The 27950-nt window shown below is 40.3% G+C and overlaps 1 protein-coding gene across 8 annotated transcripts in view; it reads right to left on the bottom strand.

Annotated features, from left to right (window-relative positions):
- ATXN3 (ataxin 3) overlaps nt 1–26856 on the bottom strand; it is a 36650-nt gene extending 9794 nt beyond the window's left edge. The window contains exons 1-11 of one of the 8 annotated variants that reach the window (XM_026515430.3): nt 26767–26828; nt 19236–19400; nt 18962–19006; nt 17010–17095; nt 16535–16601; nt 13154–13241; nt 7798–7930; nt 6976–7142; nt 5578–5674; nt 4464–4517; nt 1280–1903 (exon numbers count right to left, since the gene is read on the bottom strand). In XM_026515430.3, the coding sequence (XP_026371215.1) occupies nt 4484–4517; nt 5578–5674; nt 6976–7142; nt 7798–7930; nt 13154–13241; nt 16535–16601; nt 17010–17095; nt 18962–19006; nt 19236–19400; nt 26767–26790 (906 nt within the window). In that variant the 5' untranslated portion in view covers nt 26791–26828 and the 3' untranslated portion in view covers nt 1280–1903; nt 4464–4483. Of the gene's footprint in view, nt 1–1127; nt 4518–5577; nt 5675–6975; nt 7143–7797; nt 7931–13153; nt 13242–16534; nt 16602–17009; nt 17096–18961; nt 19007–19235; nt 19401–26766 lie in introns of those variants that run through there. The other 7 variants (XM_057318678.1, XM_057318677.1, XM_048220183.2 and 4 more) reach the window with 7 other exon arrangements.
- Between the last annotated feature and the right edge of the window lie 1094 nt (nt 26857–27950).

Genomic DNA, 27950 nt, shown 5'->3' with positions numbered 1-27950 from the left:
GTGTGGTTTACAGGTCCTTAACACTGTTAGAAATCACTAAAAATAAGCATCTTCCAGAATATAAAGCATCCCAATTACCATGCAAATTAACATGATGTTTCCATGACAGGCGGCTCCTCCTTGTCATTCAGCTCTGAGCTTAGCATATCTTGGGAGAGAACTTTCCTGACCAGCCACCTGTCACAGCCTCCAGGCAGTCTCACTATCTCATCGCAGCTCCCTTTCAATTTCCGGCATCAATTTATCACCATCTGATATTCTGTGTCTCCCTCTTCCGAGAGTCAGCTAACAAGAGCACAAACTTTATCTTGTTTCCCAAGTGCCTAAAACAGTGCCTGTCACATAGCAGGCATTCACCAAATACTTGATGAATGAAAGAATATAACTTTTTAAGATGCGTGATCAAGTTTCAGGACCATTTACTGCGTTAAAATAAATTTTCCCTGTATTTTTCTTTCACATGGAAAAACAATGTCAGAAAAATCCACATTTTAAAACTTAAAAAACACGATGGTTATGATGTAAAATATGTAGGACGGTGTCCTTGTATGTAAAAAATACACACTTAAGTACCGAGATGTGATGGGAGATCATGTCTGCAAGTTATTCTCAAATCCCTCAGAAATGCCAACAATTGGGGAATTTGGGCAAAGGGTATAAAGGAGTTCTGTGAATTACTTCTGCTTTTAGGTAAATTTCAAATTATTTCACATCATACACACATATGTTGAAAATTAAACAAAACTTACAAATAGCTGAGAAGCCATAGCTTTAAAAAAAAATGTTTAGAAGGATTTTTAAAGGAACCAGTATTCGAAATTTACCAGTAACACTATTAATAGAATAGCATACTTTTCCCCCCTAGTCTCAATCTTCTGTTTTAAATATGAGTAATAAAGAAAACCCAAGCACACTGACATTTGTCTTGGTTTATCCTCAGGCACGTGTGGCTAATGATGCCCAGAGGGCAGGAGGCTCCCGCCAGCACACCCTTGGGGTGTGCACAAGACAGACAGACTGCGAGGCAGGAGGAATCTTGGCCCATCAGATCTCTCTCCATGCCCTTTCCCCCTCCAATCAAGACAGTATGTCAGAACACAAGAGTGTAGCAGGTGAGACAGTGACCTTAAGAGGGATAAGGTTTATTCTACTTTAAATTAATGAAAAGTGAGAAGTAAAGGAATTGCCAACCTTGAAACAATTTTGACACCTTTCATATTTGTTGACGCAGTAAGATGCAACATGTTCAAACAGCAAATCAGCGCCATTCCCACTGTGGCTTTGAATGTGCCCTTAGAATCACAAAGGCTAGAAAGCTAAAAACAACATCTTAGGTCTCTGTACGGTGAGGATTCTGGTTATCAACGAAGCACCCTCAGAAATGAGACCCAGCCATCTTCCTGCTGCCGTGAAGTCAAGGAGCTGCCCGTCCCAGGATTCTGCTTCACAGCAGCTGCAGCGGGGGCTAGACTTCGTGCTCCCCTGTCTCGGCAACTGTGGTGGCAGCTTCCCCGATCCTAGGATCACAGCTAGAGCAGTGTGTTCAACTCCATATCCCGATTCCCCGTCACGCCAACTGGGGCAGTGGTCGTAGCTCTTCCAACAAGTTGGTCTTTGGAATTCTGGAAGCCTGGCCTACAGCCTGCACCTCCAGCTCTTCCTAAGGCTGTGTAAGCCCTGAGTTTCTGTACTCAATATCTTCCTGTTTAAACTACCGCCAGTAGCTTGTTTCTTGAACTGAATCCTGTTACGCCACGCCACTGCAGTGGTGGCTCCAGTGTTAGACAATCAAAACGTCATAGCAATCCGTAACCATGAAGACAATGCCCAGGAATTCCCTCTTTGTTGGGAAACACTTTTTTAGTAACAGAATGAAAGAACCTGCATCATTTCAGAGCTACACCTGGAGAAGAATTAAAAATGCTAAGATATTATGGTTAACACAATAGTTTTACACATACTGCCGAATTTGATGCTCAATTTGAGTTTTTAATGTAGGTTTTATAGTTAAAACCTGATACAGTAAGATTTTTAGTTGGGGTTTTATAATAGGTAAAATGGATTTAGAGATTATTACTGGAAAATATATTTCGGCTGTGAACATATTACTTAACGCTCATTCATTAACAATGACTTTATTGATTTTTTGGGTTTTTTTAAAGATTTATTTTAGAGAGAGGGAGAGAGTGCCCACATGTGTGAGTGGGGGCGGGGGGGGGGAGGGAGGGAGAGGGAGAGGGAGGGGGGAGAGAGAGAGAGAGAGAGAGAGAGAGAGAGAGAAGCAGACTCCTTGCTGAGTGGGAAGCCCAATGCAGGGCTGGATCTCAGAACCCTGAGATCACGACCTGAGCCGAAATCAAGAGTTGGACGCTTAACCAACCGAGCCACCCAGGCGCCCCCATTAACTATGACTTTGTAACAGGTAGGTTTTTAGACAGTATTTTTATGCTTGATGCATGAATACTGTGGTTACTACATTAGGCCTGAAGCTTCAAATACTGTACAAGAAAAAAAAAACCTATTTGAATGAGTAACAAATAAACCATTTGAATGGAAAAACACCTTATTTTGAATTCAAAATTTGTTTGAATAACAAGTTAGCACCAGGATCAGTTTGGAGAGGGTCAGAAGGAACAAAGAGGTAGCTCAATAACCTTAGAGTCAAGTTCCCAAAGACGGAAGCTAGACAGACAAGGACCTTGTAGTCTTAGTAATCAGGAACTCTAGTGAAAGGTCTAATATTGGAAACTAATATTGTTTTTTCAGCTCCTTTACTAATGAGTCCTGCTAGACGATGCTGAAAAGAAACACCAAGAAGTTAGCTCTTAACTCTTCTCAGCAACATGTGACTCTGTAAAATATTCTCTAGTTCTCCTTAAGTTCCCACCAGTATTTTCTTTCTTCCTTTCTTTTCTTTTCTTTTTTTTTTTTTTTTAAGATTTTACTTATTTGTCAGAGAGAGAGAGAGCACAAGCAGGGGGAGCAACAGGCAGAGGGAGAAGCAGGCTCCCCGCTGAGCAAGGAGCCCGATGTGGGACTTGATTCCAGGACCCTGGGATCATGACCTGAGCCGAAGGCAGATACTGAATGGACTGTGCCACCCAGGCGCCCTCCACCAGTATTTTCAAGGTCAGACCAGGAGGCAGAGGATGAAGCTGAAGCTGTAAACCACCACTGCACACCTTCCTCCCCAGTCAACTACCCTCCAACCAGGAAGGAGCTGCGCTGATGCTCAAACATTTAAAATCCTTTCTACTATAAAGATTAAACATATTAAAGTTCCACATTTTCAATCTGCTACCCCCCCCAAAAAAAACTAAAAAATTTTTTAAATAAAAAAGGGATTTATTTTTATACTTTAAAGTATAAAAAAATTTATTTTTCTTAGATCTACTTGTGCATTTTGTAGTTTCGCTATAAAGTATGTCTGGACCAATTTAATCTGGCAAAAAATGGAATGTGAAATAAGCATGGTAGAAGTATCATTTGTGAATGTTCTGGAGAGCAGTTCAGAAATCTGTACGAAGACCTTAAAAAATGTTTCTGTCCTTTAACCCAAAAATCTCAGAATAACTAGAAGAAATGATGAGAGGTTTGAGGCACAGAGTTAGTACAAAGATTATTCATTGCACTATTAATTATAATAGTAAAAATCAAAGGTTCACATATAAATTATGACCTATACATTCATTTTATGAAATATCACGCAGCCTATACAAAGACTACTTACTCTGATGGGAAAATGGATGTAACTAACATATGATACACGTGTGTCTGTGTGACTAGAAGAGGATGTGTCAAAATACTAATGTTAGTTATTAAAGGATAGGATTGTTTTCTTTTAATTTTGACATGTCTTAAATTTTCTAGAATATTGGTTTTTATCTAATTAACAGTTTTAAGTGTTTTTTTTTTAAAGATTTCATTTTAAAATAATCTGTACACCCCATGTGGGGCTCGAACTTAAACAACTCCAAGATCAAGAGCTGCATGCTCCATCGACTAAGCCAGCCAGGCGCTCCTTAAGTGATCTGTAACACTAACTAGATGCTTGATGGTACTGCAGAATTACCAATAATTATCATGTGATAATTATTAACATTATAGGGTACAATACATTTCACTATATTCTAAAAAAATGGATCAAAGGATACAATAATTTAGATTTGTCACAAAATAATCCCAGCTTTGGAGTGGGAGAGGGGAAAGGTGGAGAGATGGGGGCACAGAAAACCATGACTGGCCACATGCTGATATTTGTTAAATCTGGGCTATGTTAGGTAAACAGGGGTTCATTATGCTGGTTTCTCTACTTTTATAGATATTTGAATTTTATCATAATTAAAAAACTTTTTAAAAAAATTAAAATTTTGAAAGGAAGTGAAGCACTAATAAGCACTATTTTGAATTTCATATAATTAATTCATTAATCTATCACTGAATAAAGACTAGAAATATCTCACATTAAGAGGATGTCAGCTGATCAGAACTTTCCTTCATATACTTCTGAGTTGTGACTTAAAAAAAACAAAACAGAAAACAAGGTAAATATTATCTTCATTACATCATCAAATGTAAAACGCTCCAATAGTTTAGATCCCAGTAATACTGCCAATTATGATTGTAAGACACTTCTCAATTGCAGAGATGTTGAAATGTGAAAATATATACATCTCAGAATTGATGAAACACAGTGAACAGGCCAGATTCAGCCACTGGCCTTCTGGTTTCTGACTTGGGATCAGAGGATCTGAATATCTATCTATCTAAAGACTACCATGTAACCTTTAAGATAAATTTTTATTCTTAAAAGAAAAAGGGAAGACAACTAGTGAATGGTAGTTACTGGAAAGGATGACATTTATTTTCTAATTTGAGAGCACACACACAGTTGGGTTTTGGGAGCTGATGATTCAGATTTATGGTTTGCCCCATGTCTCTATGCTGACAGGCCTGCGATAATCCTAAAGTGGCAATAAGAAGAACAATTAACCACCACCTCTACCTGGGATGGGAGTGCGTTCCCCGAACCACATGCTGTTTTTCCTGTTAAGTGACAGAAGAACTTCGCAGGGCTGGTCAGGTAACCAAGAAGCACATCCAGAGGATTATTAGGCATTGTTCTTTGCTTTGGTCCAATTCCATTTTCTTTTGATGACTGAAATTTTACTGGGTTTCCTTCACCTTTATTTCATATAAACTTAAATGGTATCATGGCAAAGGTTTTCCCTAAAACTACATATCATTTCAGTTCATTTGCCGTAAATTATTAAAAAAAAACCACTCAGCCGGTGATGGGTATTACGGAGGGGACATATTGCATGGTGCACTGGGTGTTATACGCAAATAATGAATCATGGAACATTGCATCAAAAACTGGGGATGTACTGTATGGTGACAAATATAACAAAATAAAAATTATAAAAAAAAATACACTCAGATGTTCACAGGGTTCAGATGGTAACCAATCTTTTAAAAGGAGAGAATCCTACCAAAGCTCTACGTGCATAAACTGTACACAAAACAGACAAAGTACACATTAAATATGCAATTTTAATATTGTACCAACTACTTTACTTTTCAAAGTAGGCTTCTCTTCTCTTCCGTAGCTCTTCTGAAGTAAGATGTGTACCTGATGTCTGGGGAATATCTTGAGATATACTTCTGGAACTACCTGAAGACAAAAGAAAACGGAACGAAAAACCAATCATTTTATTTACCAATTTAAGCAACACTATGTTTACACTTATTTGAGCAAGTTTTTGAAAAGTTTTCTTCTTAAAAATATTGTGCTACTATTCTGTAAATGCAAGAAAGGCTCTGAAACTCTCAAGGACAAATCTGAATAAGGCAGTTCAAATATAACCCGTGTCCACACCCATCTGATACAGTGGATGTGAGGGTGTAAGTCCAACAACCAACTTGGCAGGAAGAGCCATTAACACCACAAGTGTGCCTCTTTAACTTACTAGAAATGAAGGGGCACTTTCAACTAGAAACAACTTAATGTGGGTGACTGTGAACCCATTCTCTGTATTCCCCTACCCTAAAATACTTGCATTCTATACCAACTTAAGTATGTGTCCCTGTTCTCACTTAATAATTGCACCAACCACAGATCCTGCCCAGATGGTGAAATAAAGCGGGAAGAGAAGCGAAGGACACAAAAATATCTAAAGTTATAAAAGCTGTTATCTGTCCATTATTGGGCTAATCCAGCAGGGCTCTATTAATCAAAAATGGGATTTTGCACATATAAAGCACTCCAAGGTGTGCCAGGAGGCATGAGAATTCAGGATAAAAAGGATAGTCTTCATATTACCGTAACCTCAATTTTATTTAGATATTTAAGAAATTCCATTGAGTAATCTCATTAAGTAGAAGGCAAATTCACATTAATTAGAGAAAACAAAACTGCCAAAGAAAACCACATATGCCTTTCAGTAAGCCTCTTTGAGCTGTATCCCAGACAATTCTCACTGCCTGGATTCCCTAGGGGATACATCTTCATTCTCCTCTGCTAGTGGGCTTACGTCACTATCCTGTGGGCCCATCGAAGTGGGCTTAAGTTGTTAAGTTGCACAGCCACTAAGTGTTAGACTTTTTAAATATTTTCTGCCCAGGCCTTCCTTTGTATCCAAGAGCATACATTTACAAAAAAGGCAGTCTGGGTAAGGGCCTCCCCACTTTTTGCCCACAAAGATTAAGCACCATTTATTGTTGTGTTAGTACAGTATTATAACCAAATGGAAAAACCAGAATAAAAATATAACTAGTCCTAATATAACTTAGGTTGTAAAAAGTTATTTATATTTTAAGAAAGCTAAAAGAATAGTGGATTTTATGTACATAGTTATTGCTTCTGCAGTAATTGTCAAAGAACTTCTCCCAATAGTACATTAACTTCCAGGGGAACTAAGAATAATCTGAATCAATCCTTCAACCTCAAATGAAGTATACATCCAACGCTGATACCTTGCATACTCAGCTGAATAGCCCTACGGAGATCTGCTTCTTCATCTTCCATGTCAATTTCTTGGCGACTTAGTGCCAGAGCCCTCTGCAAATCTTCCTCATCTTCGTCTAACATGGCTGACCCATCATTTGCTTCTAAGACTCGTTCCAGATCTGTTTTCTGGACTCTAAAGAACAAAAACAGATAGTAACTGAAGGTCAGTTTTCTATTTTTAGATAAAACATAGAGATACTTTTAAATGAAAGATTTTTTAAAATAATTTTTTTAAGATTTTATTTTTAAGTAATCTCTACACCCAACATGGGGCTTGAACTTAGATTTCACTTTTTTTAAGTAATCCCTCTATCCAATGTGGGGCTTGAACTCACAACCCTGAGATCGAGAGTCGCTTGCTCTACCGACGGAGCCAGCCAGCTGCCCAAAGAGCCTATATAAGTAAAAAATTACACATTTCCTGGCAGATAATCTAATGATACAAAGATTGTCCTGTGATGTGCATCTAAGCTAATTAAGTAATCAAAGAGTCGATCCAAGTTTGAACCAAAAAACTTCACTAAAAATATAAGAGGTCTAAAAAAAAAAAATCACCAACAATAAAAGGACCACACATTCAATTTAAGCATGAAAATGTAATTCTCGGGGTACCTGGCTGACTTAGTCAGTACACCATGATCTCGGGGTTGTGAGGTCTGAGCCCCACACTGGATGTAGAGATTACTTAAAAAAACAAAATCTCAAAAAAAAAAAAAGAAAAGAGAAAGAAAATGTAATTCTTGTAATGAAAGACTATCATATACTCCATTCCGCAGGCTTAATTTTACCTCTGTTCTTTCAGTTGTGCTAATTCTTCTCCGATGAGTTTTGGTCTATGCATCTGTTGGACCCTGATCATCTGTAGAAGTTGGTCAGCTTCACAATCTGGCAGATCACCCTTAACAACAAATATAGAATAACCTAAAAAAAAGGCAAAAATAAACTAAAACAGCTAGTAAGAGATTAAAAATAGGTTTAAAATGATAGCAGATGGAAAGGCAGCACAGTAGAGTGGAAAGAATACAAGCTGAGGAGGGAGAAAGACCTGGGTTCAAATAATGGTTCTTACACTTACTGGCAGGGTGAACTAGGACAAACTACTGAAAGTCTCTAAGCCCCACTTTCTTCATCTCATAGACTGATATGAGGAATAAATGGACTACAAACGGCCCGACCAAAAGAGCGTGTGACCAAGTAGACTACTCACTAAATGGTAACACACAGGCAGGTAAAGGAGTGGGGAAGAGCAAGGAATTTGGAATCAAACGGCCAGGGTTTTGGTCCTAGCTCTTCCAATTTCAAGATTGAGCATGGTCTTTGGTAAATCATTTTACTCAGCTACGTCTTGGTTTATGCAGTTGTTAAACTGAAGATACTGGTACCTTCCTCAGAGGGCTGTTGTGAGGGTACAATCCGATAATGTGTGTAACAATGTGAAATACGGGTAAAATGAATCATCTGTAGAAAGATACCCCCCCACCCTGACACACACGTATCACGCATGCGTGTGCGCATGCACGCGCACACACACACACATGCACGCACACGTGCACGCACACACAACCCCCTCCTCCCTGAAAACAGGAGTTGGGAAACCAATGCTCAAAATGTAGTCAAGGTGTTGCTGATGTGGTTCATATTTTGAAAGAATTACACTGATTCAGTGTAATTTTCTATAAATATGATTCTAGAAAGCCAGAGTTTTCCCAGCTAAATACTCCACACAAAAACTGAACATGGGTAGACTATACCTAAGTCATTCTAAACAATATAAGCTTTTCTACCATAAATTTTTCTTAAACTTGGTACTTATTACTGGATATCCTTTGTGAGCATTAAAAGATAATGAAACAAAAGAACAAAGATCAAACAAACTGTTAAAGGGAAAAAGTCAAAGCAGTATTTTTTGAACAAGTACAAAATACGATTAATACACTTTTTAAAAATAAGGACAAACGTGCTCAGAGTTCAGATGATCTAGCATGTTTTATGGCAGTAAACTTGTTTCCAGATCTTCAAGTAAATGTGTCGGCACCATGGCATTCCATGAAGGGCATCATGAAGAACAGAAACTGTCTTGGTCAGGAGGCACAGTAAATACCTCCGGTTTTATTCAAGATGTTAGCTTTCATTCTAAGCACGCTGGGAAGGATGAAGAGAGTGAGTGCCGTAACACGCACAACGTTGTTTACAAAGCACTCTGGGCTACTTTATCGATATAATGTACAGGAACTAGAGTGTAAGAAGGGAGAGCCTGACTACAACAGAAAACCTGAGAGACAGCATATATTGGGAGAAGAAAAATCAGTCTTCTGCAGACACATTCAGTTTGAAATGCTTCCTGGACTTCCCAAGTGGAGACGTCAATGTGTGGAGTTCGGTGTTCAGGGTAGATGTGTAGGCAGAAAATGAACGTTTAGGAATTATGGGCATACAGATTTTTTTAGAGAGGATATCTAAAATAATGGGACAGCAACAACAATAATAACAATAGGACAGCACACAATCAAGAAACTGTCCAAGGACTGACCTCTGGGTCACTTCAACCACAAGAGATTAGTAAGAGTAAGACCCACAAAAGGAATCTGAAAGAAGCCAACAACATACGAGTAAAACCAGAGCACAGTGGCCTGGCAGCCGAGCGTGGACAGTATTTCAAGAAGGAAGGATATACTTAGGAACCAAGGTTTAGGCATAAAAGAAAAAACATACTAGTATATGAAATCAAAAAAGTAAAGATACTATAATCCTAAATGTAAATGGGAAAGAACACCATGACAACAAACCCAGTAGTAATAAGCATGCTAGTACCCAGACTGATCTTTCAAACCTACATACAGGGCAAGAAACATACAAGGTAAGCCTGAAACATCTTGTCTTATGAGAAAGAAAGCCTTCAAAAAGCTACAGTGGTCATTTTAGAAACTTGGAAGTCAACTTCAAAAGGCTCCCCCGGTGCACATGGACAATTTGAGTATCAATATGAATAATAATTACAATGAACTGAAATACACAAACTATGGTTTAATGGATTAGTTTACCATGGCATACAAGAAAACCGCAAACTAACTGGTTACCTTTGGAGGAAGGACACTATGAAACCAATTCATCTTGGAAAGTCATAAAAGGGAAGAACATGTATGCTGCTTTTCCCATATGAACTCTACTTCAGGATTAACGAAATCACTGATCAAAGTTTATCTGTGTACAAGTAGCCAGCTATTACAGGAAGGCATGATGGGAATCTAACATCATCCTTTTGCAACCCTTAATGAAATAATCTATCTAGGAACTGAACATCAATAGTTGCTCAAATCACAAAGAGAGATAACCAGACATCAAGTGCCACACCCTCTGTGAAGTGTCCCACTGTCTCCCCACCCTGTCCCAAATGAACCTGAATCTGATCAAGCCTCAGGGCCAGTCTGTTGGGTATCCAGGGCTTAGAGGAAAATAAAGATATAATCGACAAAATTCAGATCGTGGGAAAGAACAAATGACCCATTTTCTTAAAAAAAAAAAACAAAAAACAAAACCAAGGGAAAAAAAGAGAAGAAGAAACCTATAGTTAGACTTGGAAGACATCCAATCAATGCAATTAATGAACCTTATTTCAACCTGGCTAAACTGTGAAAATCCCAACCACCAAAGAGATTAGAGATGTGAACACTGACTGCATATCTGATGTTATTAAAGCACTGTGGCTAAATTTTTTGTGTGCTTATAGTATTGAGGCCGTATATATAATTTAAAGAGTGCTTGCTTTTAAATATATTTTTTTAAAGATTTTATTTATTTATTCGACAGAGATAGAGACAGCCAGCGAGAGAGGGAACACAGGCAGGGGGAGTGGGAGAGGAAGAAGCAGGCTCATAGCGGAGGAGCCTGATGTGGGGCTCAATCCCATGACACCGGGATCACGCCCTGAGCCGAAGGCAGACGCTTAACCGCTGTGCCACCCAGGCGCCCCTGCTTTTAAATATTTTAGTTAAAATAGACTTACAGAGAAAATAAGATGCTCAAAATAAGCAGGGGAAGGAAACGGGTATAACAAGATTGGCCATGAGATAATTGTTGAAGCCGGGTAAAGGGTACATGAGAATCCATCACATTATTTTCTCTGTTTGAAATTTTCAATGAAACAGTTTTGTTCTGTTCTACATGAGAGCATAATCAACTATACTCTCAATTAGATGAGGTCAAATAAAAGGAAGATTGAGAATTGAATACAAATGTGGAGGTCACTGGTAACCTTGGCAAGAAGGCTTTTCTGGAGGTCACTGGTACCCTTGGCAAGAAGGCTTTTCTGGAGGTCACTGGTAACCTTGGCAAGAAGGCTTTTCTGGAGGTCACTGGTAACCTTGGCAAGAAGGCTTTTCTGGTGAAATGCTGGTTATGACAGTGTGACTGGAATGAGTTCAAGAACAGGAGACAACACGCCAGAGGTGAGTGTAAGGGGAAAATAAAAATGGCAGGCAGCTGGACTTTCCTGGAGTCGAGACAGGCTTCTTCTTTTTTGGTCAATAGAAATAAAAGGTTTATTTCTATGCTGTTAGGACTAATACAGAAAGAGGGGGTGAAGTGATCATGTAGGAAAGTAGAAAGGCAAGAGCAGGAGCAAAGACCCTGAGTAGGTGAGAGGGGCTGGGATCCCGCCCCGGAGTGGACAGGTTGGTCTTGGCCAGGAGCAGGGGGCAATTCAGCTACTTTACTAGGCTCAACACACAGGCTGACATATAGATAAGTTGATAGATTTGCTGGTAGAAAGATGGGGAAGTTCTTTTTTTTTTTTTTCAAGATTTTATTTATTTGTCAGAGAGAGAGCGAGCGAGCCCGAGTGCGCATGCACAAGCAGGGGGAGCGGCAGGCAGAGAGAGAAGCAGGCTCCCCGCTGAGCAAGAACCTGATGCGGGACTCAATCCCAGGACCCCAGGATCATGACCTGAGCCGAAGGCAGATGATTAACCGACTGAGCCACTCAGGCATCCCAGGAAGTTCTCTTTTCGTTGCTTCTGTTTTGTCAGTACAATACAAAGGAAGGCCGTAAGCTAGGAGTCAGGGAGAGGGGACTGGTCAGAGGTTTGAAGAGAGGAACTAGGAAATAAGCATCTTGGAGAGTGGCAAGTGAACTTACTACAAAAACACGGTAGGAATGTCAAGTGGCCTTAAAGGATCCTTTGAAATCTGTGATCATAAATTTAAAGCAAAATCAGTCATCCTATTTTATGTTGCCTGTGGCCATGTTCTGCTGCTCTGATGCAGGAACGGACAAGCCCAAGATCTGATATTAACCAGGGCTGGCATTTTGTCATGAAAGTATGATAGAGGGAAGGAAAGAGGAGTTGAGGAATGCATCAGATTGATTATAATGATGGGTTTACAGAAATAAGCAGGGCCAGACAGGAAGTAAGGATGTAAGGGGAATGTTTGAGTAGGGTTTAAAGAATTGTTGGACACAGAAAACAGAAAATATGGTATAAAGATAGGAGGCAACTGTCAAAGAATAAAATGCCTGTGACTGGGATTTGAAGGTGGGACAGTTATTGGTAATGGCAAGGCACGAGGGAAGAAAATGATCTTTGAAAATAAAAAGCAAGGTACTGAATTGGGTGGATTTTTGATGTAGAAATCACTTAAGAATGATGAAAGGAGTTCAAGTTGAGAGAAAACAGTGAGTCAGACTCTAAAAATCTTCTGTGGAAAAGGAGGATCACGGATGAATGAAAAGAGCAGGAGGGAGAGTTTACTCTAGTGTCAGATGTTTTATTTTAGTTTTTTAATTTTTTTTTTTTAATTTAGTGTCAGGTATTTTAAAGGAGCTGGAGTTTTCAGTGAAGGAGAGTGGCCTAGGAGGGGCACGGAGAAGGAAGGATACCCACTCGCACCCTTAGCCAAGGGGTCGGTGGGGTCTGCAAGGAAAAAGAGCCATCACTCAGTGGCACTGCTAAGGAAGCAGCATCCTCAGGTGAGGGCCAAGTGTCAGTGAAAATTCTGCCTGGACGGTGTCATCCAAATCACAGATTAAAGTTCACCAAGATGATTTCACTGCCATAAAAACAGTTATTGTTATACTTACACCTGTAGAGCTAGTTTTATTTAGCTACTTTGAAAGATAACGTTGTAAAAATTTCACTCTTTATTTACCTTCCTGTTGTAATTGAGCCAAGAAAAGTGCAAGGTATGTGTCTGATATTAATTCTGGACCCGTCAAGAGAGAATTCAAGTTGAACCACTGGAAAAAAATTGTAAATATTTAAGTTAATGTCCATTGTAAGTAATAAGGAAGTTCCAAATGTTAAGAATAAATATAACCCATCTTCACTTATTAAGACTATCTAAATACCAAAAACATTGTCGAACCAAGATTTTTTAAAGTAATTAAACAATGTGACTTTTTAAGAACACAAGTACTAAATGCTTTCAAAAATGTTTTAAAAATAAAATTTTGCTTTAAGTCATAAATTTTAAATCTCCCACTCCCAAAAAGAGTATAGAAACTGATGGTCAGTACTTTAAAGTACCTTTATTGATAGGTATAATCAAATCTTTTTTCAAAGTATCAGCCCAACAAAATCCTAATCACATTATGCTGAAGAAAAATGAAACTACATAAAATTTTCCCACTGTTGATAATTTTGGTCAAAAGATTTCAGGGGTGCCTGGGTGGCTCAGTCGGTTAAGTGTCCACCTCTTGGTTTCAGCTCAGTTTATGATCTCAGGGTCGTGAGATCGAGCCCCATGTTGGGCTCCAGGCTCAGGGCAGAGTCTGCTCAAGGATTCTCTCTCCCTTTGCCCCTGCTCCTGTGCGCGCTCTCCCTCCCTCTCTCTAAAATAAATAGATAAAATTTTAAAAGATTTCAATTGTGAGAAAACTAGACATTTCAGGAAGAGAATTTATAATCACCCATTGATTTTATAAACATCACTAAGCCACTATCGACATGTAATTCAAATCATTTAGTCACTACTTCATAGGACTCCTAATTTAACCCACATGATACAGAAGTTTCAAAAATTACTGTCAGCATCATGACTGATTACTTTTCCTTGATTTTGACAGAGATAACGCTTTTCCAGTCATTCATTTCTCCAAAGACAACATGCAGATGGCTAACGGACACATGAAAAGATGCTCCACACCACCCGTCACCGCAGAAATGCACATCAAAACTACCGTGAGATATCAGCTGTCAGAATGGCTAAAATCAACAACACAAGAAACAACGAGTGTTGGCAAGGATGTGGCGAAAGAGGAACCCTCGTGCTCTGCTGGTGGGAATGCAAACTGGTGCAGCTGCTGTGGAAAACAGTATGGAGGTTCCCCCCAAATTAAAAACAGAACTGCCCTATGATCCACTAATTCCACTACTGGGTATATACCCAAAGAATACCAAAACACTACTTTGGAAAGATATATGCACCTCTATGTTTACTGCAACATTATTTACAATAGCTAAATTATGGAAGCAGCCCAAGTGTCCACTGACAGATGAATGGCTAAAGACAGACGATACATACACACTCTGGAATATTACTCAGCCATAAAAACGAATGAAATCCTGGGGCACCTGGGGGGGTCTCAGTCAGTTAAGCCTCTGACTCTTGATTTTGGCTCAGGTCATGATCTGAGGGTCAAGAGATCAAGTCCCGAGTTGGGCTCTGTGCTTAGCTCAGAGTCTGCTTAAGATCCTCTCTCCCTCTCCCTCTGCCCCTCCCCCAATTCATGTTCTCTCCCTAAATAAATAAACCTTTTTTAAAAAATGAAATCTTACCATTTGCCACAACATGGATGGATCTAGACAGTAATTTAAATAAAAATAAATATAAATAAAAGCCAAAGGTTAAATAACCTTGGGAGTGTCCTCCCTGGTCTTTCCTTAGACTTGATCCCCACTCAGGTCAGCCTCCACTGCATCATACTGCCTTCCTTGCTCTTTATAACTCAGGAAGGACCTTTAGAAATAACCATGTCACATGAAGCTGCTTCTGGGTGGCTGACTTAAAAGATAATAGTAGGGTTTCTGTTTTGGAATTACCTCTTACTGATTTAATCCGATGCACTCATTCTTGATTTCATTTTCTTTTTTGCTCTGTATTATTTTTTAAAACAGTTTTACGGGGATGTAACTGACATGCAAGAAATCACAGTCCAATTTGAAGTTTAACATATCCATACACCCATGAAAGCATCACCACAACTGAGAGAGTTTCTGGCGCCCCTTATGATGCTCCTCTCTCACTGCTCCTTGCCTTCCTCACCCCCAGGCAACCTGACCCATCTGCTTTCTGTCTATAGATTAGTTTGCATTTTCTAGACCTTTATGTAAACGGAACCATTCAGTATGTAGTATTTTTGTCTGGCTTCTTTCACTCAGCATAATTATTTTTAGAGCCATCCATGTTGTCGAGCATATCAACAGTTCATTTCTTTTTATATTAGATAATTTACAATAACCCTCTTTTGAAGATTCAAAATTCTGATAAAAAGGGCTTTAAATAATTGTTTCAAAAGTGATACCATGTATACAAAGATCTTTGGTAACTGTTTACAAAAATGACATCTTAGGTACATTTCTCGATCTTAAGAAAGGCTTGTTCAAGACACATTCCATGTTCTTTTTTGAAAAAAAAAAACCAAAAACCAGAAATGACTTTATGCAGATGTATGTATTACATGGCATTCTGGCATGTGAATAATCTTGATACGCTAAAGCTAACATGATTGAAAAACTTTTATTCATCTGGATGTTGTTTCAGGCTTCATGACACTACTGTATGCTCAACACAAACCCATACAGTCATAGTTAACTGGAAGAACATCTTTATCACATAAAAACCCACTAAAAGTAACCCCATCTGTATTGTATTAAATAGAAAGTTTTTCTTATGATATGAATTATGCAGTTGACCCTTGAACAACGTGGGGGTTAGGGGTGCTGACCCCCTGCACAGTTGAAAATCCACATGCTTTCAGAATTTTGACTCCTCAAAAACTCAATTACTAATAGCCTACTGGTGACCAGATGTCTTACTGCTAACATGAACAATGAACACATATTCTGTATATGTATTATGTACTTTTTTTTTTTTAAAGTAGGCTCCATGCCCAACATGGGACTTGAACTCGTAACTCTGAGACTACAAGTTGCATGCTCTACGACCAGCCAGGTGCCCCTTATATACTTATTTTTACAATAAAGCTAGAGAAAAGAAAATGTTACTAAGAAAACCATACAGAAAATACATTTACAGTACCGTAAAAAAAAAAAAAATCCACGTATAAGTGGACCCATGTAGTTCAAACCCATGTTGTTCAAGAGTCAATTCTGTATGGTTGTTATAAATAAATCTGTAAGAGAACCTGATACTATCTTTTAAAACACCAAATCTCTATCGAGATTGAAACTATACCACACACACACATTACTGGTAAGTTTCTTCATCTTTAAGGTAGCAATCCTTTACATTTTAGTTGCAAATGGAGTGCAAAATGAGAAAAAAGGCAGGGAAGGGGAGAAACATTACCTGTTTCCCTAATTTTCTAACTGTAAACCAGTGTTCTTTGTAATTGCATATAAATGATCTTTCATTTCTAGAAAAAGAAAAAAAATACATACACAAGTTGAAATTGTAGAGTTCATATTCATTTACTTTATCTACTGGCAAGTATTATAAAAAACATTAGGATTATGCCTACAGTTAAGGATCACTGGTTTTTAAGAAATTAGAAAACAGTATAAATCTCTCTGCAGATTAGTGGTGTGAGGCAAAAACACTAGCATCACACAGCATTTAAGGATCAGCTCTGTGCTGTCAGACTCTGAGGTGTGGGGAAGGCTCAGTGGGCAGATGTTCATGGACATCCCCAAAAGATGTAATAGGAAACTCTGAGAGAATGAAACAGGGAGCATCAAAACAAAAGCATTCAAAATATACTTTTCTTCTTTAAGAAATTGTAACTTTAAAAATCAAATTTAGGGAAAGCAAAATAAAATCTTACATGGGATCGATCCTGAGCCTCTGATACTCCGGACTGTTGAAGAGAATTAGTTCTAAACCCCAAACTTTCAAGGCATTGCTTATAACCTGTCAAAAAAAAAAAAAAAAAAAAAAGCAACTTTCCATGAGCTAAACCATCAATTCCAAATTTAAGTAGTGTAGTCACGTTAGAGGTATAAACAGTTGTACTTTATATATAATTTTCCCCAGAAGGTTATAGTTTTTAAAAAAGTGTGTGTATATAGATACATCACAAAATCCATAAAAGAACAAACATAGCATCAAAAGAGTGCTATTTACACTAGGTTTCTGGAACGTCCCAGAGAAGCACATAATTCCTAGATAAAAATGTCTCGAAAACCCAGATGTATATTCTATCCAGTGGGTACTATTCTTTTTTTTTTTTTTTAAGATTTTATTTATTTATTTGACAGAGACAGCCAGCGAGAGGGAACACAAGCAGGGGGAGTGGGAGAGGAAGAAGCAGGCTCCCAGAGGAGGAGCCCAATGTGGGACTCGATCCCGGAACGCTGGGATCACGCCCTGAGCCGAAGGCAGACGCTTAACGACTGAGCCACGCAGGCGCCCCCCCCCCCTTTTTTTTTTAAAGACAGTGGGTACTATTCTTAAAACTAGTCCAATATATACATGCGATAATTTGGCTGCTATGGGTCCTGCTTTAGAAAAGGTATATTCAACTCGCTACCTGGGATGTCAGTAGTGACAAAAATGTTGTCTGTTAAAAGGAGTTCTTCCTGGGAATTTAAATGGAAGCTTTCAGAATTTAAGCTTCTATTATCATGGGTTTGTAATCTGTAGAGGGAAAAAAAAACCCCACAAGAAACAAACCTGAGTACTTCAAAGTGAGAAAGCAAAAGGATTTGTGAGAATTCACTCTCTGCGCTCCAAGGTAGCCAACGAGCAGGAAATGAACCAGGTACCAGCACAGACACAAAGTGAACGCAACGCCTTGGGCACCCGTAAGCCGGCACCAAGAGCAGGACTGCGCGCACAGGCAACGGTGGGTGCCGGGAGCCAGGCCTGCCAGGGCCTCCTCCAGCTGCAGTGCACCATGGAGCGCTGGGCGGAAATGCCGCTGGATGAGGAGTCCAGCAGGACAGCACAGGGGAGTGCAACACATGTATGTGTAGAAACAGGCTCCTCAAGACAGGTTCTGAGAGAACTCTGGACACACCTCCCAGAGGACAGAAACAGAATGAAAGACCCACAGATAAGATAAAAGGATCTCACAAGTACATGTACAATCACCCACAGAATTCAAGGGGAGACGTAAGTTTCAAAAAAGAAAACAAGCAAAAGCCATAGACCATAATAAAGGAATCCAATCCTGGTAGGCGGATTTGAATGAAAGGTAGTAAGGTGTTGCATTTTCTCAAATTTACACAAGTAGTAAGTTTGAAATACTATGACTTATTGGAATTATGGTTATCAGCATCCACATGTAAATTAAATAGTCTCCTTTCAAAAAGCCCTACTCTAAAAATGAAGGTTCTGGGGCGCTTGGGTAGCTCAGTCGGTTAAGCGTCTGACTCTTGATCTCAACTCAGGTCTTGATCTCAGGGTTGTGAGTTCAAGCCTCGCGTTAGGATCCAGGCTGGGCGTGGAGCCTACTTAAAAAAAATAAAAAATAATAAAATAAGTAATATGAAGGTTCTACAATCTTAATTTTTCCTGTTTATCTCTATAAAAATCTAGTACTCTAGAGTATAATCTTAGACTTTTTTCAGTTTTTTTTCCTTGTGCTCTATAGCTTATTTTAATTTTTTTAATAATCTTATACTCTTAGACACTATCTATTGGAGGAATTTCTGAAGGTTTTATCGTTACAGTGACCATGAAAGGCTGTGAAAAGATATTCACATCAACCATATCCTCAGCTTGAACAGTGCCTGGGATATGAACAACCCTTAGTACACGCTTGTGACTACTTACTTGAATAGAGAAAAAGCCACTGTCATCCATATTTCCAGAAGGCTGCTGTTTAATTTGGATAGGTAGTTGAGGCGGGGGTTGAGGGTGGGAGAGAAGGATAAAAACTGTCATTAGTGTGCATATTTAAAATAACATCTTGTGTGTTCCCATTTATACAGTCAAGAGCACAGTTATAATTAACAAGTCAGAGCCCTATAGGAAAAATGGTGCATCCTTTTCTAAACAGTACCCACATTAAAAAAAAAACTCGATTTAGTGAATTTAAAATCAGTACCTGTAAAAATGTGCGATAGTCTTCGCTAGTAACTCCTCCTTCTGCCATTCTCATCCTCTCTTCTTCATCTAGCTGATGTGCAATTGAAGATAATTCCACAGGGCTAAAATATTCTCCTTGCAACAGATTATTCAAGCAATGCTGAGCACAAAGTGAGCCTTCTTGCTAACGTTTCCAAAAGAAAAAATTCAAATGTGACTCGTTAAACAGACTTGTACAGTAGCTTCCTCTAAAGAGGAATTTAATCATTAACTTAATGCAGCCAAACTGAACCTTTTCGGCTTTAGAGAAGAATGATTAACATAAGGGCAAGAGTTTTCACTGTTAACACTTATAATTTTACCACTAATGAAACTACAATTATTTAGCTATACAATCAAAAACTGAAGAATGATTTATGTTAAATATCATTCTCTATCAGATATGCCAAATTTCATACTTTACTAGAAACTGCTCTATAAAAGACATTAGCACCTCTCATTTTCATACCTACAATACATACATCTTTGAAGGTTCCAGTGCAAATTAAAAATGCTGAAAGGGAATTTTAATCCCTAGAACATTTGTATTCTTATAACAAGACAATCTACTCAATCTAAATGCTTATTCAAGGAATTTGAAATCAATGAACAAAAGAATCTCGGAGCGCCTGGGTGGCACAGCGGGTAAGCGTCTGCCTTCGGCTCAGGGCGTGATCCCAGCGTTGTGGGATCGAGCCCCACATCAGGCTCCTCTGCTATGAGCCTGCTTCTTCCTCTCCCACTCCCCCTGCTTGTGTTCCCTCTCTCGCTGGCTGTCTCTATCTCTGTCAAATAAATAAATAAAAAATCTTAAAAAAAAAAAAAAGAATCTCAAGAACTGATACAGGTAAGAAAGATCCCATTTGATGTTAAGGAAGACGTAGCTAACAGAGCCAAGGTTCTCTTCAAGGACCCCTGCACGAAATGTGCATGTAGTACGGTACAACGAGCAACACCTCCAAAAACCACCTTGGAGCTCACTTCCAGACAAGCCAGCAAGGAGAGCTGCATCCAAGCAACGACGCGATCATCGGGATCACCGGCTTCCTATCGTGGGTGGTGGAGGGAGTACAACTTCCCACGCGCCCCAGGGTCTTCAGGTACTGGGCAGCTGGCTCACACAACTGGCACCCCAAATCTAAATCCAACCTGCCTGGCGCTGAGCAGTTTATCACCCTGTTCCCCACAACGATGCCACTCTCCCATGCTTGCCTCATACGAAGGGAGATTCACTGGTGGATGAGATCCCTTCCTGTGAACACAGACCCCTCTGCGGGATGATGGCAGAAGATGAAAACACTTACCTTCTCCTGCTAACCCTGGCCCTCTAAGTTCTCCCTTTCCCCAGTAAAGTCTATGCCTTAACCCAGCCTGTCTCACCTTGTGCAATTTGTTCTGAGCTATGTTAGTCAATAGATGGTGACCCCAAAGAGCAACACCTTGCAAGACACATATTTTTCCTGATGAATTAATTTTCTAGGAACAAAAATCAGCTTCTGAAAATAATACACGGTACAGGTATGCAACGGAATAGGAAGGGAGCATTGAGACAGTCTGAGTGTGAGACAGGGGACCGAGATAAGCTTATCTTCATATTTTGGTACAGGGAAAAGTAGCCTGAAGCCAAAGACACAATCTCTCCCTCAAGTCACAGCCACATCGTGAGAGACAGAGACCTTGTCTCTACTTTTTTTCCTTCTACTGTATTCCTACTGCCAGAAAGCAACTCCCTCTGAACAATACAATGTGAATTGAAGGGATACATAGACATCCTACTAACATTCTATTGAAAAATGGGCAAGACAAACAAGTATTCACAAGAAGATAGCCAAATGGCTAAAAAACACAAACAGATGCTCCCCTTCATTAGCCAGCAGGGAATGATATACTAAAACCACAGTATGTTACTACTACACACTCTCCAAAACTGGCTAAAATGTTGGAGATTAGACATATTAAAACTACTGTATACTACTGGTGGACATGCAAATTAGTACAACCACTCTGGAAAACTATCTGGAGTATCTATTAAAGCTTAACATATACAAACCCTATGATCTAGCAATTCCAATACTAGGCGCATAATGCCAACAACAGAAATGTAAACATACATTCATCAAACGACATCTATAAAAATGTTCATAGAACTATTCGTAATGTTCCCAACCCAAATCACCCAGATGCCCATCACAGCAGAATGGGTAAATTGTGTTACATTCACAAGAGAATACTATACGACAATGAGAATGAATTAACTACAACTACCTGCAACAATATGGATGAATCAGCCTTAAAGAAGACAGATTCAAGGGGCACCTGAGTAACTCAGTTAGTTAAATGTCCAACTCTTGATTTCAGCTCAGGTCATGATCTCAGGGTCATAGGATCGAGCCCTCCATCGGGCTCTGAGCGCAGCGCAGCACAGCTTGCGTGAGATTCTCTCTCCCTCTCCCTCTGCCCCTCCCCCTGTTCACACTCTCTACCTTTAAATAAATAAAATCTTAAAAAAAAACAGACTCAAAAGAGTACACACTATATGATTTTATTTACAAAAAGTTCAAAAACAGGCAAAACTAATCTATGATATCAGAATTCAGGATAGTGATTACCCTTGCAGGGGTGAAGGTGGGGCAGAGGGAGAGTATCTGGAAGAGGGCCTAAGGGGAGCTTATAGAATGCAGGTAAATGTTCTGTTACCTGAGTCTAAGAATTATTTACACATGTGTGTTCACTTTGTGAGACCTCACTGAGCTGTACTCTAATCATCTGTGTGCCCCTAACATCTGATTGTTACACTTAAAAAAATTCAAATAACAACAAAAAGACTTCTGCTAAGATACAGCTATTTCATGTATCAAAAGCTACCTACTATGGTGATCAGACACTGGATTTTCTGGGAACATTTCTAATGCAAATTTTCTGTCCCGCTGTCAGGCTACCTGCCTCAGCTGGTACTCCCAAACTATGGTCATCACATTTAATACATATATTGAAATTATGACTCCAACTATTAGTTTAAAAATTCTGTCTCTAGGGGCGCCTGGGTGGCTCAGTCAGTTAAGCAGCTGCCTTCGGCTCAGGTCATGATCCCGGAGTCCTGGGATCCAGCTCCATATTGAGCTCCTTGCTCAGTGGGGAACCTGTTTCTCCCTTTGCCTGCAGCTTCCCCTGCTTGTGCTGTCTCTCTTTAAATCTTATAATAAATAAATAAATAAATAAATAAATAAATAAATAAATAAGCAAACAAATAAAATCTTAAAATTCTCTCTATAAAAAACTTTGAAGAAAGTCTCTATAAACAACCTTTGAAATACAAGAAAATAAGCACTTAAAATCAAACCTTGTCTAAGTAAAACTGTACTGCTATATGAAATATCAAGTTCTGTACTTCTAGTAAGATTTAATGGAAGAAAAGAACAAATTGTTCTGTCCAAATTTAAAATCATTTTTTAAAGTCACAAGATGAATCAAATTCTAAGAACCAAAAAAACCTGTACAATGGCCTCACCTAAGATTATGCATTCCCTGCGCCCAACTTATCCCCACTCATCTCCTTCTCATGGAGCTTTAACCAAAGTTGGATAGAAGTTTATCTGTGCCATAGTCAAAGTTCAGCAGTATCGAAATTCCATGATTTCAGGCTCAGACTTATTGTGTTGGGATCAGAGGATGAACAAACTGTAGGTTCAGCTTTACTAAGATATTTTATTTTTTTATTTATTTTATTTTTATTTTTTTAAAGATTTTATTTATTTATTTGATACAGAGAGAGACAGCCAGTGAGAGAGGGAATACAAGCAGGAGGAGCGGGAGAGGAAGAAGTAGGCTCCCAGTAGAGGAGCCTGATGTGGGGCTTGATCCCAGGACCCCGGGATCACACCCTGAGCCGAAGGCAGACGCTTAACGACTGAGCTACCCAGGCGCCCCTCTTTTGTTTTATTTTTAAGATTTTATTTATTTATTTGAGAGAGAGAGAGAGAAAGCATGGGGCAGAGGAAGAGGGAAAAGCAGACACCCTGCCGAGCAGGGAGCCCCACGAGAGCTCAATCCCAGGACACTGAGATGATGACCTGAGTCGAAGGCAGATGCTTAACCGACTGAGCCACCCAGGTGCCCCTACCAAGATATATTATAAAACCACAAATAGTAACTGTAACCACATCACTCCCTCACTGTCCCCAAAGTCTTTAGGACCAACCTGCAACCAGTTCAAATTCCCAGAGATATTACTGATTACAACAGATTACAACAGAAACCAGGCATAAACCTAAGGGTGTGTGCTCAGAAATGGCCTAACTTAAAGGGCCACACAATCACCCTAGCAGATCTTCATTTCATCTCAGTGATGATAAGGTCTCACCCCCGATTATGAGGTTCAGCAAACACAAGCATCTGAGTAACAATAGCCAGCATGTCTATACTGCTGGCCAGGAAGCATTCCAAGCGCTTCCAACTGAGGCAGACACTTTATTGTCCTCACACCAGAGAGGAGGAAACTGGAGCAGAGAGATATAATCAGTAACTTGCCCAAGATCGTATGGGTAGTAAATGGCAGAGCTGGGATTCAAACCCAGGCAGAAGTTTCAAGTCTGTGATATTATTACTTCCTCAAGCCACTCATTTGGAATTTGGTTATTCCTAAACCTCAAATATCCTAAATACAATTAGGAACCAACAATCACCAAAGGGCAAAATGAGTCAAAGCTCAGCATCTTTTAGTTATTTTCATTAATTTTAAACACAATCCCAACAAGTCTGATTATCATTCTCAGTTCACAGGACATTAAAAGTACCAATTGGGATGGCAGAGTGACTGTACCAAGAGCAGGCAGCAACAGAAATGGTAACAAATATGACAGAAAGCAGACACCAGAACCAAACAAAAACCCAGACACCCAGCAGTTAGTGGCCATTTCGTATGAGGATCGAAGTTAGGGGTTGGCAAACTCTAACCTAGAAGCCAAATGACCTGCTCCAGTAGCTAAGAATGGTTTTGATGATTTTATTTTATTTTTGTTTTTTAAAAGATGTTTTTATTTATTTCAGAGACAGAGTGGGCGCACATGAGCGTGTAAGAGGGGGAAAGAGGTGGTGGGGGGAGAGGGAGAAAGAATCTGAGGCAGACACTGTGCTCAGTACAGAGCCCCACTCGGGCCTGGACCCTACAATCCCTGAGATCATGACCTCAGCTGAAACCAAGAGCCAGATGCTCAACTGACTGAGCTACCCAGGCGCTCTGGTTTTTATGATTATAGATGGTTGGGTAACACACCCATACAAACATGAATACATGAGAGGCCATATATAACCTGCAAAGCCTAAAATATTTACAGAAAGATTATTTACTTTAGATAAATAGCACCATACACATCTTAGAAGCTCAAGAAACTCCCAATTCATTCAAATATTTATTGAGCAATTACTATGTGCCAGGCACTATCTTAGGCACTGGGGATAGATCACCAACAACTGTTAAGTTTACATTCTAACTTAAAAAAGGATACTCAAAGTGATAACTCTGAAAATGGGGAAACCAATATCCTAAGAGGAAGTAGTTGCAAGGCCTGTTGTAGGCAGGTATCTCTATATACACAGCTTCCTTAGAACCAAAGCTGGTTTTCCGGCTCTAGCAAAGGTTAAATGTGTGTGGCAGAGGGGAAGGGAGTGTGCTAGAACATGGCATATTAAGCTAAAACATTCCCCAAATGGACTGTGTACGAGATTAACAATGGGCCCTATGGTTACAGGTGCTTTCCATTCTTGAAATATTCCCCAAAAATCTTACCAGCCTCATCTATTAAGTACATTTAAGTTGATGATAAAGGTAAATTGTACTTTTTAAGTATCTTTAAGCCTAGAGGCTGATGCTAATAGTGACTTTTTTTTTTAAGATTTTATTTTTTTATTTGTCAAAGAGAGAGAGAGAGCACAAGCAGGAGGAGTGGGAGGCAGAGGGAGAAGCAGGATCCCCACTGAGCAAGGAGCCTGATGCAGGACTTGATCCCAGGACCCTGGGATCACAACCCCAGACAAAGACAGACACTCAACCGTCTGAGGCACCCAGGCATCCCTGGTAGCGACTTCTTTCAGGAAAGTACACCTTTATGAGGCTAGCACCCAGCTTCTTATCCGAATCTCAAGAAGTGGTGTGGAAATGTTTAAAATCTTCCATTTGAAACATCTGATCCTACCCTAAAGCTTTTGAAAAATAGTAATAAAAATATGTATATGTAGGGTTCTCTTCATCCAGTCTCCTTAGCCAAGCAACTAAATTTCTCTTGTCCAAGATTCATAAATCATGTCAATCAAGTCAAAAGATTAGTGATAATTATACCACTGAGTCCTTACCCACACATAAAAACCAGTCTACCCCAGTGCCAAAACGTGCTAAAATATTTTCTATAAAGAAAAGCATCCCATTTAACAATTTGTTTAGATTTACACTGTGCCTCTTTTTGTCTTTGATGGCTTTGACTTGTGTGACTTTTTAAATGGATAAATGATCGTTTAAAAGTATTTAACAAAACAAAACCCCTTTGCTCCTACTAAATAATAGCCTCACCAACAACCCTTTCCAAACATGAAACTATTATGAAACAACATATCATGTGCCAAAGTTGTCCTGAGGAAGGTTTCACTCACACCCAAACAGCTTGTTTATTGTATGTGAGAGAAGACGAGTTTCTCCACATGCCACAAACAGCATCTTCAAGTGCGTGGTCATCCCAGAATAAAAGACAAACGCTAGGCGGACCACAACACAATTATTCCAGTCCACCCCTAATACCTAATAAGAGAGCTGGCCTCCTGATCGGGAAAGATGCAACTACCAAAAGAAACGAAACCTAAACATCCCGTAACAAAAACTCTTGTGACGACTTCCCTATTTAGGGGAGCGGAGGATTTCCTACCTCACTTCCTTAAGTGTCAGGCCCTACACGGGACGAGCCAAGAACCCCGCCCTCGGGAGGCTCCTGGACCCAGTGCAGGAGGACGAGAACACAACCCCAGAGATCTAAGTGTATGGGAGGTTCCAATATCGAATTGAGGAGCCCAGAGAAGGAAAAGTTAATTCTGCCAGGAGTAGGACTGGGGTGTGGGGTGGAGTTGGGAAGGGTCGAGGGACTTGTCCAAGAGGTGACTAGCTAGAAACCTAGGGAGAGTGGAGGAGAAGGGACTGGAGAACGAATCCCACGGAAAGTGGAGGGGAAGCGCAAAAGCTAACGCATTCGGTGGCACCCCTCTCCCGTGCCCCACGGCGCCTCCGGCCCTGCTTCACTCCCTTCCAGCTCGCCGGCGTCCCCGGCCCGGGACTCCTCGGGCACCGGCCTCTGGGGCACTGGGTGCGGTGGGGGAGTCGGTGAAGCTCCTCTTCCTATCAAGCTACTCCGCCCGGCAAGACTGGGATGGGGGCGACTCGGGCCCCCGCCAGCGCTCCAGGAGGAGGAGGTACCACGCCCCACCGCAGCCACGGCACAGCAGACAGATCACCACCGAACGCGGACACTTACTTTCTCGTGGAAGATGGACTCCATGTTTATTTGTCTGGAGCCAACGGCCCCCGCGCCGAACCACCCCCTCCAGCCCCGCCCCTCGGCCCCACCCCTCCTCCCACCCTGCCCCGCCCCGCCTCGAGCCGCCCCTGCCCACGTGACTCGTACAGACCAATCATCCCGGAGGATATGAATCACGTGGAACGAAGAGCGAGTGAACGCCGGGGCGGTAAATGCGAGCACACGTGACCTTTGTAGCGCGTCCTCCCATATCCCTTTATCCGGCCGGCGGGGGGGCGGGGTTGCAGCGCCACCTACCGTCTGGAGGAACATCTCTGCTTCCCACCCATTGCTATGGATTTTTAGGCTATTAAGGGGTCTGGATAAGGAGCACCTGGGTTCTATGTTCTTGTATGTTCTCCACTTTGTATTGTCTGCTCATCATATCTGCATGTAATTATTTAATATTTTTCCCTTCCTCCCCCACTGAAAGCCTGATTAAGACATCATTGCATCCCCCAACACCTAGCGCTTGTGTAAAAATGTAATTAATATTTATATAGAGCTTACTGTAGGTTAGGCATTCTTTTTGAACTACTTTGCATATATTAACGAATTTAATATAACCATCTTTGATGTAGGTGTTGTTATGATCCCCGTTTTACACATGAGGACACTGATGAGCAGGGAGGTTAAGAGAAGAACCGTGTCTAAGGTCAACTAGTGAGTTGCCCTTGCTGGGGTCCAAATCCAGACACCTTGTTACTGTCTGCGTTCTGACCCTGAAGAGGAGGCGTGAGTTGGGGGAACTGAAAAGTCCAGTAAAGTGGGTGACGGGGTTTGATGAAGCTGAAGGAGTAGGAAAGAAGCGGATTTTGCACCTTGAAATTAGGTTAAGGAAGGTATGCTTGTTAAAGACAGTTGGGGAGTTATATAAAGTTTTTAAAGAAGAGACGCTCAGATTTGCATTTTATTAAGATCGCTCTAGCTGCAGAAAAGAGCTGATGCTGTGGAAGGAATCTTGGGAGAGATGATGGTGTTTGGGCTAGAGTGATGACTTGCACTGGAGAGGAGGCCATTTTGAGAGATAATTAGGAAGTGGGGAGACTCAGTAGAACTTGGTGAGAGTGGAAAGAGAGGGACACAGAATTGTTAGGGATAATGTCTGGGTTTCTGCCCTAGGCAGCCACTGTGGCAGGAAT

Source organism: Ursus arctos, unplaced genomic scaffold, assembly GCF_023065955.2.
Source record: "Ursus arctos isolate Adak ecotype North America unplaced genomic scaffold, UrsArc2.0 scaffold_25, whole genome shotgun sequence".
Classification (NCBI taxonomy): domain Eukaryota; kingdom Metazoa; phylum Chordata; class Mammalia; order Carnivora; family Ursidae; genus Ursus; species Ursus arctos.
This window is presented reverse-complemented; position numbering and strand designations above follow the sequence as displayed.